Source organism: Mytilus edulis, chromosome 7 (genome assembly GCF_963676685.1).
Source record: "Mytilus edulis chromosome 7, xbMytEdul2.2, whole genome shotgun sequence".
Lineage (NCBI taxonomy): Eukaryota > Metazoa > Mollusca > Bivalvia > Mytilida > Mytilidae > Mytilus > Mytilus edulis.
Window position 1 is genome coordinate 13,019,650 of NC_092350.1, and position 14,226 is coordinate 13,033,875.

General features: G+C 31.5%; 2 protein-coding genes across 2 annotated transcripts in view; one reads left to right on the forward strand and one right to left on the reverse strand.

Moving 5' to 3' along the window:
- The window catches only part of LOC139530002 (receptor-type tyrosine-protein phosphatase alpha-like), a 517,312-nt gene that overhangs the window by 415,360 nt on the left and 87,726 nt on the right, over positions 1-14,226 (reverse strand). The gene's annotated exons all lie outside the window — the stretch shown is intronic.
- LOC139482504 (uncharacterized) overlaps positions 1-14,226 on the forward strand; it is an 84,423-nt gene that overhangs the window by 63,324 nt on the left and 6,873 nt on the right. Inside the window, exon 19 of the mRNA XM_071266419.1 lies at positions 5,789-6,043. Coding sequence (XP_071122520.1) covers positions 5,789-6,043 — 255 coding nt within the window. The remainder of the gene's footprint in view (positions 1-5,788; positions 6,044-14,226) is intronic.

Below are 14,226 nucleotides of genomic sequence, written 5' to 3' on the forward strand. Positions count from 1 at the left end.
TTATACTGCATATCTATTCAGCCATCAAAGGCCATAAATTAGAAAATGAAAAAAATATGTAAGCTAACAGCCTGATCTATATAAATATGTTTTGTGGTTTTCAGATCTAGACTCACAGCTAACTGAACTTTTACAGCAGTCAACATCAGATTGGAAGACTGATCGTGCTTCTGACAGAAAAAATGTCAACCAACCAAACAAGCAACAGAAACTTTGCATCTTTAAAACACCACTAAAATCTTCCATAGGATGATGTCTCAAAAAATAATAGTTCATCATTTATGAAGATTTTAATGTTATGGATTTTCTTTTACAAGAAAGTTAATGTACACTTGTTTTTTTTTATAGTAAAACCTTGCTGTTCAAGTATAAAAAACACATTTAACTTTATTGAAATTTGAAGATTCATATGACTTATTTTAATTTTGTTATTTCTCAGGATGTGATGTAGAGCCTCATAGGTACAGTCATGACAGTAATCTTAACAGCTATCCAATTTCATTCAAAATTCTTTATAAATTTTGCACTAGTATATATATATAATATTTGCTGTAATTTCGGGCTTTGGACATTTATAAAATTTTGAAAATCACAGTTTTTTGGACCTTTTTTCTAAATGCTTTCAGATATTGGGCTGATTTTTTATATGTCAGCTAACCATGATGAGTTACATATCAAGATTAAGTTTCGTTCCGCTGTGTAATTTTTGCCAGAACTAATGGTTTTCAACATTGAACATTTTTGAAAATCACAGTTATATGGACATTTTTCTATATGCTTCAAGATTTAGAGCCGATTTTTGATATGTGAGACAACCATTATGTTTGTGTCCACATGTGTTATTGAAATTGAAGATTTTCAAATTTTTGAGACGTGGTCATTCGGGTCGCTTTGACAGTTTTCTCTTTTAAAACATTATTTTGATAACTTTAGAAGAAGTGTCATACATATATGTATATTTATTGTAAAAACTATCAAAATGACAGAATCTAACTACCCAAAATTTTCTGAAAAATTTGGACGTAACATCTATGAGCTATTGTCCCTGAAGTGTGTAAATTTACAAATTTTCATAGTTTTCTGCTAATATCTGACGGCTTTATCTATATAATATAAAAATAAATTGCAAAAGTGGTCAGAAAAACTTATTTTTACAGTCTGAACTTATTCTGAATTGTTTAACCTCTTGTTTTAAATTGATGCTTTTAAAATATGCGTTTTTTACCGTTTTTAGGTGCACAATTTGTCAATTCAAGCTATTTCAGCTCCTGGGAACCTATATATTTATAATGAATAATTTGTATTTATGTTTGATTATTTTCTTAATGTATTAAATGAAATATTATTTATTCTTTTCCATTTGTTGTTATACTTATTTATAAGTCTATATCATATCATATGTCAGATGTTACAAATTAGACTGCAAACTTGAGAAAATTTTAATATGCAGGCTACCCCATTTTGTTGTGGCATATACTAGACACCAACATTATTTGCCGAGCTTAATATTTTTTTTTGATTGTGTATATATACTATAGTTATACTTTGCAATTAGATATGTTGTTTTACAATAATAAACGGGTCTTGGAGTATTTTGGCTCTGAAAGATGACCAAAATCAGCCATTTTGAACTTGAAGCTAAATGAGAGATATTGAAACGGTTAGATTATACATACACTTAATAGGCAGCATTGTTATTTCAATGCATTCTTACACTTAATGTGATGTATTACTAGGAACAACTATAAAAAAAATTATAAATGTTGCCATGTTTTTTTTATTTAAACCATCGAAAAATGCCAAAAAAGGCTTATTTTTGCTGTTTTCGAGCATTTTCAGCTATTAAAAAATGGCCCAAAAAAAAATTTCAAGATCGGTTCAAAATTTCCCAAATAAATATATACCATTTTGAACACTTGGTATAAGTAATACATTGTTCAAACAAGCAAGGCAACATTTCTGTCCCTATCCACTATACCCTACCAGACCTACTTATTGTATTTATTGTTAACTTGTTCTCGTCCTGAACATGCATGAAAAATTTGCCACTGGACGTTATGCAACCAACAATCAATCAATCAATATTTCATAGAGAATATGATGTTTCGTTTATAAACATAAAACATAGTGATTGTCATGATATATTCAGTGTTGTTACTAACTAGTCAGTGGTGTCATATTTTTAAAACACATATGCCGTACATGTTTATTTTTAGATTAAGTAACAAAATGATGCTCCCTTCCCCAAGTTCCTGTGCATGATTCTACATCCAATATCTATAAAGGAAATTGCTAGGGGAGAAACTATTGAAATGCTGAAATATTAGAAAGATAACGCTTACACAACAAACTTGTCTTTTGGTTATATTTCAGACCATATGAGTATTTGTAACATATTGTACGGTCCGGACCGTATACCTATACTCGTACAGTCGGACCAAATGAGTATACGCGTAAGGTCCAGTACGAGCTAACCATGCTTGTTATTGGATTATATGGATTTAATTTAAAGAAATATTTAGCATAATCTTTATTTTTAGTTTTTCAAATCCTCCAACATTATGTTTACTTTTGATATCTTCAACTTCAGTGATCATAATTTAACTTAATGTATAACGCTTATGTGTATTGTATTTATGTCGTTGTATTTCTGTATTTGTTCTCATGTTAATAAGGTTATACCACATTTTTTAATGTTGTGTGTTATTTAGTAATATCACAGAAAAACACCTATCGAAGACTTTCGACGGTCAAATACACCATTATAAACATAAATATGAAAATTAAAGGATATCAACCTAGTCTGTTTTATTTCGTGTTAGAGGTTAAAAAAACAAGTTATAGGAATTAATTTTTGTGGATCGAAACAGTCAACGATATTTTCACCTTTGTTTAACTTTCAATGTTGATATCCCCCCCCCTTTTCAACGCTTCACACGACTTATACATGTGCAACCAATTGCAATATAAAGGTAATTGGTTAAATTGAAGGTCACATGAAAATCGAACAAATGATGTCCAATTATGCTTTTGCAACCAAAAACCCTACTTATTTGACACTTTTGAACCTAATTAGCTGTTCAGAGCAGTCTGTTGTTTCATTATTTAACTTTTATATATGATTGAAACGAATAAAACTATATTCTATTTGTTGTGCCCCTTTAAGCAAACATGTACACATTCGAATATATATTAGCCAAACAAATTTAGCAATGGTCGAACTGACCATATTTTGTAAAAGTGATACATGAATATCCATGTCCAGTTTAATTAAAGACCTGTTATTAGACAATTTTATAAAGTTATTTTACTTAATGTGGAGCGGGCAAAATTACTATATTGTATTGTTAATGGCATTTTTGTGTAAATATACTTATGGTTAACAGTATATTTTCTTAAAAAAATAAATTCTTGATCTGTGAACTCATTTGTTATTATATATTCACAAAATATCAAAATCTGACTGATTTTAAATGTTTAAAGACTGTAAATTAGGATCAGGACACGGGCGGAGTTACATTGGACGATATATGAATATATATATATATATATATATACTGGCGTCTTATTGAAAATGATCCTTCCTTAACAGAAATTTTTCCATCACCTCCCTTTATGGCTTACCGCAGACCCAAAAACCTCAAAGATATTCTAGTAACATCCAAAGTATCTAAACAGGAGATATCAACAATCGGAGGTTATACACCATGCAGAAAGGGCAATTGTAAGTGCTGCAGAGTCGCCACTATCGAAACCCAATTCGTCAGCACAGTCACAAAGAAAAAATACAACATATTCATAACATCAATTTGCAAAACGCAAAATTGCATTAATGTTCTAACGTGTGGAACTTGCAAAATACAATATGTTGGTGAAACAGAAACACCATTTAACATCCGACTAAATAACCATCGGTCATTTTATACAAAAGAAAGGAACTGCCCAATTACAATTGCAAGACGAGCTGGACATGATTTTGAAAACGTCACATTTCAAATCATTGAGAAAAATCAAAATTGGGATACACAAGAAGACAAAAAAGAGAGAGATTTTGGATGCACCAGTTACGAACTCTTGAACCTGATGGACTCAATGAGAGAGACGAAAAAAGATTTAAAAACAAATCAAAAACATAATTATCTTGAAATCATACAAATTAATTTATAGAAATTCATACAATTAATCGAACATCTATAAATGTGTTAAACTTTTATTCCAAGTTCATGTAGTTGTAGCTACAAACATATTTTATGCAACATCAATCAATATGTTACACTTTTCCTCAACTCTTGTATCGATTAAGCTACAAAAATATTTTTTTGTCATGCATCCAATTTCACCTTGAAAGATGCACACGCCTGATGAAGCTAATTTGTTTAGCGAAATATTGCGTATTTCTATTTAACATCTAATAGAACTTTTTAATGTAATAATTAGTGTGTTAAAGTTATATTCTTAGACATTTATATAATTTTAATTCAGTAACTGTATCAGTTTATTTTCACACACTGATCCACGCTTAAATAGATTGAATGTTGATTGTTGCTATTTTTAGACATTATATATATATATATATATATATATATATAGAGAGAGAGAGAGAGAGAGAGAGAGAGAGAGAGAGAGAGAGAGAGAGAGAAGAGAGAGAGAGAGAGAGAGAGAGAGCCCAGGTAGTCGTGTGGTCTAGCGGGACGGCTGCAGTGCAGGCGATTTGGTGTCACGATATCACAGTAGCATGGGTTCGAATCCCGGCGAGGGAAGAACCAAAATATCTAATATTTGTTCACTTTATAGTTATTTAATGGTGATGTTGTACCCTTTTTGACTTGTTATATATATATATATATATATATAACTCGTCTAAACATCATCCCAACAATGTTACATTGTAGATCTGTAAATTTGCTTTCGCAAATTTTTTGTTCTTCCCTCGCCGGGATTTGAACTCATGCTACTGAGATATCGTGACAAATCGCCTGCACTGTAGCCTTTCCGCTAGATCACACGACCACCTGGGCTTCACAAATAAAAAAGCTTTCGGTGGCCATGTGTTACCTTTCCTCGTCAGTTTTAATCTAGCGGCGTACTACAGTACATGATACATAAGGCATGGAGATGTTATTGTTATAGACCAGCTCAATTATCTATAGTAAATGATCCTACAAATTAATGCAAGATACAGTCACAGAAAATAATTATATTAATAAGTACGTCTGAGTCAGTGACAACTCTACAACAAATTTATCCATCGGATCACATATATATTACTGCTTAAAACAATCCATCCGTCGTCCATTCGTCCCGTGAATAATTTTAGTCGCATCTTTCTCAAGAACTTCATCAACGGATTTCTGAAATTTGGCTTCAGGATTTATATAAGTCAGTTATACTGTGTGATGCATTTTCAAATTTATCATTCAACAACTTACTGTTACCAAACATTTTCATATTTTACACTATTATATTTGGTCTGGGGTATTATCAGAGAGCAGTTGGTCGAAGTTTACTTGTTTTTCTTGCCAACATTATACAATACATAGGGAGCAAACATTCGATGTAACGAGTGGACTTATGATTAGAAGTAGGGTAGAAGGTATATTGTACCGTTACTTGAATAGCTAGCAATAAAGAATTAAACCATCGATATCGGGTACAGTTCTTTGTATGGTATGGGAGTGTCAATTGTATTGAAATAAGTTTGTTTTTATAGTAAATTTGTGTCTGGAATCTGAATCCTTGATTACAGTGTTTTTATTTACACAAATGCTAAAGTCTTATATATTTATAGATTGTGAAATGAAGTTATTGCGACTTCTTCTTGACAATGGAACTAATGTAAATGCCACTGACGAAGAAGGTAGATCTGCATTAATGGTTGCTGTAAAACATTATGCAAGTGGGGAAAAAATCAGAAGACGAAGTTTACTTCATGTATATGTTCCTTCTACCCATAATATAATAGAAGAATTAATTCGTCTTGGAGCAGATGTCAAGTTAGTTGACAAGAATGGCGAAACTGCATTAACTATGTTTTGTAAAAAAGGTAAGCAGGTTATAATCTAGATTTTTTCACACATACACAGTGATTGTTGTACTCAATCAGTAGAAATTTCATGAGAATAAAGTTATCAAATTGTAGTTAGGTCACTGAAAAGTAATAGGCTCAGAGAATGGATTTAAAGTGAAAATAATTTCCCAAACAAAAGTCGTGGCGTCTGTCAGTCTGTAACAATAGCCTTCTATCAAACGATATCCGGAAAACGTAGACTATTACTTTTTTGTAATCTTTATTCAATTATTCAACATGTATATACAAAAGAAATATTACATATTAAACAAAAATATCACAAGACAATGTTTTCAGCATAATGACATATATAATCAGCACAATAATCAGAAATTAAATGTAATGACACCTTCGGTTTCTTTTACCAGAATATTATTCTTAATATATTTCTCAAAAACATTTCTCATACATCTTGCTTCACACAAGTATTCTTACATGTAAGTTATATAATATGTTACTGTGTATTTACAAAGTCTAATAAGATCAACATTACTGTTTCAATTTTTAAGTAAATTCCTTCTTCTGAAGATACAATATCTCGCTATAGATAACATGAAATTGACAAAACTAACATTTTCGCCTTTGATAGATCCAAGTAATTTTGTCAGGATCAACATTATCAAATAAAACTACCAACTTTTGTTGCATAAACAGATGAAATTCTACCAGTTCAGAACATACTCAAAAAACATGAGTGATATTTTCTACTTTCTTTTTACATACATTGTAATTATACCCCACGCAACGAAGTTGCGGAGGGTATAATGTTTTTGACCCGTCCGTCCGTCCGTCAGTCCTGTTTCTTGACATCGCAACTCCTCTCAAACCACACAACAGACTTTCACGAAACCTTTTCAGATAATAAGGACATACTATGTAGTTGTGCATATCGACGGGAAATTGCGATTCAATTTTTTTTCTAGGAGTTACGCCCCTTTGAACTTATTTACTTTAATGTACTACTGCAAGTTTGTCATCGAAACTCCTCTCAAACCACACAACATAATTTCACAAAACCTTTTCAGATAATAAGGACATACTATGTAGTTGTGCATATCGAAGGGAAATTGCGATTCAATTTTTTTTCTAGGAGTTACGCCCCTTTGAACTTATTTACTTTAATGTACTTCTGCAACAGTTTGTCATCGCAACTCCTCTCAAACCACACAACAGAATTTCACGAAACCTTTTCAGATAATAAGGACATACTATGTAGATGTACATATCGACGGGAAATTGCGATTCAATTTTTTTTCTAGGAGTTACGCCCCTTTGAATTTATTTACTTTAATGTACTACTGCAACAATTTGTCATCGCAACTCCTCTCAAACCACACTACAGAATTTCACGAAACCTTTTCAGATAATAAGGACATACTATGTAGTTGTGCATATCGACGGGAAATTGCGATTCAATTTTTTTTCTAGGAGTTACGCCCCTTTGAACTTATTTACTTTAATGTATTACTGCAACAGTTTGTCATCGCAACTCCTCTCAAACCACACAACAGAATTTCACGAAACCTTTTCAGATAATAAGGACATACTATGTAGTTGTGCATATCGACGGGAAATTGCGATTCAATTTTTTTTCTAGGAGTTATGCCTCTTTGAACTTATTTGCTTCAATGTACTTCTGCAACAGTTTGTCATCTCAACTTCTCTGAAAACACACAACAGAATTTCATGAAACTTTGTAGATAAAAGGACATACTATGTAGATGTGCATATCAACAGGAAATTAGGGTTCAATTTTTTTCTAGGAGTTATGCCCCTTTGAACTTATTTGCTTCAATGTACTTCTGCAACAGTTTGTCATCTCAACTCCTCTGAAAACACACAACAGAATTTCATGAAATTTTGTAGATAATAAGGACATACTATGTATATTGACAGCAAATTATTATTCAATATTTTTTCTTGTACAATTTTTTTTTCTTATACTTATTTATTTCTCCAATGACAATGTGGGGACGTAGGGTATGTGAGCATGCTCACTAAGGTTCTTTAATTTATAAGTTTAGAATTAGTGAAAAATACAATAATGTGCAATTTTGAAATCTAGATCCATTAATATAGATGGTTTCCAATAAAAATTAACGTTTTTCCATACTTCACAAAGATCATTCTCTTCAATCTTAAAATTTTCCGTCCACCTTTTATAGCAAATATGATGCTGACATAGTTTACTAGTAAGTAATGAATGCAATTCCTTTGTTGAACACATAGAGAACTCTGATAATTTATCTTTGAAAATGACATTAATACTTATAGAGCGAGAAGCATTTCTCCTATGAATATTGATATGAATAACTTCTGTCCATTCTTTAGGCAATACACCTTTTAAAATACAATATCTTTTTACAATATTGTTTATATCACAATGGTTAGTAACATTTTGTATCATCTCAACTATAGCCATTTCTGGTTTAAAACCTCTATAACTTCATGACATATATCTTTTAATTGAACAATTCCACCATTTATAAAATCATAAGTACCATATAAGAGTTTTTCCATTGAACAACACATTTGGATTACAAAATAAGGGTTGATAGTATACATTTTCAGTACTAAGATCAAATTCAATATCATCTCTTAATCGATCAAAACCTTTAAATATTTATTTGTATACACAAGGAATACACTTCAAGTTTTCTGGTAAAGACCTGAATAGTATTTCTTCTGATAAGTTCATAATTAAAATTTTTGAAATCAGATATTTAAATGTAGTCTTCCATAGCACTTTATAATTCTTGTCTAAAAACATGGTCAATAAATAAAGGCAACAGTAGTATACCACTGTTCAAAGTTTTAAATCTAAATGCATAACGTAGACTATTATTGTAACGCATGCATTTTTTAGAGCATATAAGTAATAGGACGTAGTGATTTTCACCATATTGGGTTGTACAGAAAACATATATTTATTTTTTATCAAAATAGCAAAGTTCACGAGGAATGCAGATAACTAATGTGAATTTTCATTCAAAGGAATAAATTTATAAGATTTTAGCTTATAAATTTCAATTTATTTACAAGCGTAGATTTTGTTTTGCCTGATTTTCGATTAGTTTTCAAATTGGTATTTTAAGGGGATGTAACTCTAAAATAGTGCATTGTTTGGAGCTTTTTTGTATTTCAACCGTAACAAACGTACGGTCATCCTATCTTTTTTTTTTATATCCTTATTTCTCGTCTTTTATTTTACAATTACATCATTTAGTGTAGCTTCTGATCACATAAGGATGTTTTGTTCCCTGTATAATGCATATAAAATGTGTCATTTTTTCATAAGACATAAGACATAAGACATAACGCTTTATTTAGAGCCGGTATAATCATAGCAATTACAAACATACGCTCTGAAGAGCTTTTAAAACCGACATATAGTAATTTCCCTTATTGCATTTGAAATAAATGATATTAATTTGTAACTGGTAAACCATAAGTAATAGATACCTAGGGTACATGTATGTTGATTTTAAGTCCTTGGTCCAAGGAATAGGATACTAGGTCATGGTCGAACGTCAAGGTCAAATTCTAAATTTTGACTTTAAATATCCTTGTTTCTTGATCTCTATATAACAATAACAATGCAATGAATGAGATTGTTAAATTTGATATATGCCTTCTTGTGCTTCTTGGTTAAACATTTGACCAAGGACTTATAATCAACACACCCCAGGTCTCTATCACTTACGGTTTACAAATTAATATCACTAATGTCAAATGCATTAAGGGAAATTACTATCATATGCAGTCTTCGTATCGCCACTGTCAAAATTGGACAAAACATTCTCATGATACAGCAAACAATTTAGTAAAATAAATTTGTCGCTTTCTTTTACTCTAACAGAGGAGATCTCGCCATAAAGACAACAGTGTTTGTGGAGATCATTTCTTACAAAAGAAAGTCTTCGACTAAACAGTGTCAGTCTCAAAAGCGCAATAACTGTTCGATATCATATGCAAATAAACTCGTCATAGATACCAGGACTATATTTTGTATATACGCCAGACGCGCGTTTCGTCTACAAAAGACTGATCAGTGACACTCTAATCCAAAAAGTTTACAAGGGCCAAATAAAGTACGAAGTTGAACAGCATTGAAGACCAAAATTCCTAAAAGTTTTGCCAAATACAGCTAAGGTAATCTATGCCTGAGGTAGATTAATTTATAAGAATAACCATATTAATGATAGTTCATGTCAGCACTTTGTGCTGCCTACTGGGCTTGTGATACCCTCGGGGAAATAAATCTCCAATAAATCGAAGCGACATCTTGCGAAACCACAAAACAGGGAACAAAAGAAAGAAGATAAAAAAAAATCAAATACATGCATCACGTTTCCATGTTAACCTTGGCATTGTACTGGTTGCAAAAATTTGATATTTTTCATTTAAATGCAATAATTTTTATTTAAATGGAATATTTCTTCATTTAAATGCAATATTATTTTTTCAAATGGTATAATTTTTCATTTAAATGGTATATTTTGTCATTTAAACGCAATATTTTTATTCAATTATTGTAATCAAATATTGTAATTTTCCATTCAAATGCAATATTATTTATACAATTGGTATAACTTTTCATTTGAATGCAATATTTTTATTCAATTATTGCTATAGTAGTTTTTTATTTATTTATATGCAAAACATTATGGGAAATTATTTGACGTTATAAGGTCAAGTTTGTAACAGCGTTTGTGATTGGTCGGTATTTGTTTGGAATTCTCCTCTTTCTTTCTAAACATGAGTGACCAAGAATTTAAAAACGCTTCAGAATATCACCCCTCTAACTAAATCTGGGATTCGTGCGAGTCTTGCACAGGCAGTTAAAAATCTTCCGTTCCTAACTATTATTTCTCTTGCAACATTTCGATGGTCAAAACGTTCGGACAACCAGTTTTCAAAACTTTTCATTGTATATGGATCTATATGCAAGTATATCGATTTTTTTAATAGATTAGACACCGTTGGTTTTCCCGTTTGAATGGTTTTACTCTAGTCATTTTGGGGGCCTTTTATAGCTTGCTGTTCAGTGTGAGCCAAGGCTCCGTGTTGAAAACCATACTTTAACCTATAATGGTTTATGACTTGGATGTCGTTGTGTCAATGGCACTCATACCATATCTTCTTATATCTATATACAACGTAAACCAGACTTATATAAATATAAAAAGCTACTATACCATGTAGATATATACAAAATTTTGCATTTAAATGAAGATATATACCAATTGAATAAAAAGTATTGCATTAAAATGAAAAATATCAACTTTTTGCAACCAATACCATTCCATAGTTTACACATAGTACAAATAATGTTTGTCTACATGCAGTCGATAGTCAATTTAGGTCTTGTGTGTGTTAAGTGTACACACAACAAGGTATTAAGAACATGCAATTTATCCACGTATATTTAAATACTTTTTTTTGAAATAAAATTGATATTTATAGCATTTACTAACAAAGTTCTTGAACAAATTATTTGTCTGAACTCGATATATTGCTTCGCTTTAAAAAAAAAAAAAAAGTAATTTATGTATTTTTACTTACTCAAAGCATCAGCATTGCCAAATACATAATAATCTGAAAAGTTTATCCGAATCGACTTGGCGATAATAGAAATATTTGCCTCTGGTCTTAACTCAATCAACGATTCACTCATTAATGTATTACTTAAAACAATGTGCGATCAATGTATTGTATGGCTAGTATTGCACATCCGGTTAAATGATCTGGTTTTTTTTTTAAAGCCGAAGTCGTAGTTGTCTAGAGGTACCTTCAAGGTACTATTTTGTCGTTTCTCTTTGTCCACACTCGTGAATGTATGCACCATATAGTTATTGCAACCATTATTTTAACATATACACATGGAAAAAAGTATTGCAACACCAAATTGAAATTGAAATTAAAAAAACACTTTTTATTTTTTTGTGATATAATTTGGTAAAATAGAACTACTTAAACATTATTCAAGTATCACCTGAGTTTAATCAATAAATATCGACTCGGTAAGTTTTTATCTGCACATGCAGCTACTGTACCCGTAAACAGCAAAACAGGTGTTTTCATCCTCATTGTTTTCAACACTTTAAATAACCAAAATTTTAAAGTTATGTGATTGACACCTTGTAATGGGTCATCGACAACTCTTAACTGCAGCAAGATGACATATTATCAGCATGAGTGAAGCAGGAGGTCGCTGTAATAACTGCACGTATTGTTGGTCATCACCATTCCACTAGAAGTCGTTTTGAGAATTAAAAATGGCACTAAACGATGTTAAAGACCTTCCGAAATAAAGAAGACCCTCTATACCATTTGCTAGGGAAAATCAAGCATAAAAAAGGTTGGTCAGAAGGAAACCCCTTGCATACAATACAATCCGAAAAAGAGAGTGTTTGGCATACAGGGACCTTTTAACAAGAACTGTTCGAGATTGACTCATCGCTACTGGTTATCGTGCGATAAGACCATTTCGGAGACCTTTGTTCACGAACAGACACACAGTTTTCCGTATCCAATGTAGTGCAGAGCTCGCTAAAATTGAAAATTAGCATCATGGAGGAAGATTCATTGTTCCAATGGAATTCGGGTCATCTTCCGTGGACGGATCGTAGCCCAGATTTGAACCATATCGAGCATATATGGGACACTTTTGGGCGGGAAGTTCGCGAAAGAACACCCCAGTTCAAACACATCATGAAATAAACAATGCCCTTCATCAGAAATGGTTGCTGCTACCTTAGCAACAAATTAGTCGATTTTTGGCAGGAATCAGAAGACGTTATGATGCGGTTATCCGTTTGAATGGAGGCTGCGCACAAAGTACTAATTCTTTGGCGTATAACGATCAACCATGATGTGAACAGTCATCTGAAGATTAATTTTGAAATGTCTGACATTGTAAAGTTCGACTACAGTCAAAGTTGTAAAATGCATTTTTTTGTACAAAAAACGCTTCATTTTGTTATTAAAATTGTGGTTATATAAATCATTTTTTTTAAACATTTTTTGTTCGTTTCAATGCTAATGCTATCATAAACTATGTTTCAATAATATTATACAAATATCTTATTATATATCATCCAAAAAAAGAGGCTGATTTTTCAATTTTTGAAAAATCAAGGTGTTGCAATACTTTTTTCCATGTGTATATATGCTTTGCTTGAAGTTCGTGTTTCTTTTTTCCATATGGATTTCTAGTTCCTTTTTACAAAATGTTCCCACCAGTTGTCACTCATTTGTCTTGGCCAATTACTCCTTGGAGGACAAATGTCATTTGAAACAAAGAGAAGATAACAAAAAATGCATTAATCCTTTGTAGCTGCAATATCCTAAACATCTCAACTCTTCTTGTTCGTTTGCGAGCTTGCTGATGCAGCCTACGTGTTTTATTGCGTAATCGACACGTCTCTATAGTGCTACCATATATTTTTAATGAGGAGGGGTTGGGTAGAATTAAATTTGAATAAAAAGCAGGATGAGCAACTTTGTAAGAAAAACAAGGCAGGGAAAAAAATTTATGTAAAAGAAAAAGTCAGAATAAACTAATAAAAAATAAGACAGAACTTAATAAAGTGAAAAATAAAATGTCAGGACAGAGATTTTAACTTACGAAAAATGCAGGATACATATTTTCATCCACCCCCTTTTCCCCTTTACAAATCAAATAGAAGTACCCTAAGTATCGATTAAGTACTGAAAATCAACAAAACCGCTTTCAAAGCTGCTAGAAAAGTTGTCTAAGAAATGTGTATTCGCTTCTATGTAATGAACATTAAAATGACAAATCTCATGTACAATTAATTAAACAAGGTGTAACCAGTGAACATAAGTAAAATAAATTAATTGTTATAATGAGTGCACTTCGTGTTTGGTGACAACACGGCCTAAAACGTAATCTAGTAGGAAGAGTCAAATATGAAAACTATATATAGTTGTGAGTTCCAAAACAAAAAATATTGAAAATCGATATGAAGTTGAAAGAAATTGTGTACAACATATGGCAGAGGAAAGTTATATCTTTATAAGAATAAAATTGTCAGGAAGAAAAACTCATTTATATCCATATTTTATACCAACACCACTTGTCACTCGCTTCATTTTAGAAAGAAACTAGACGAGTTTCTAGGGCGTAATATCCA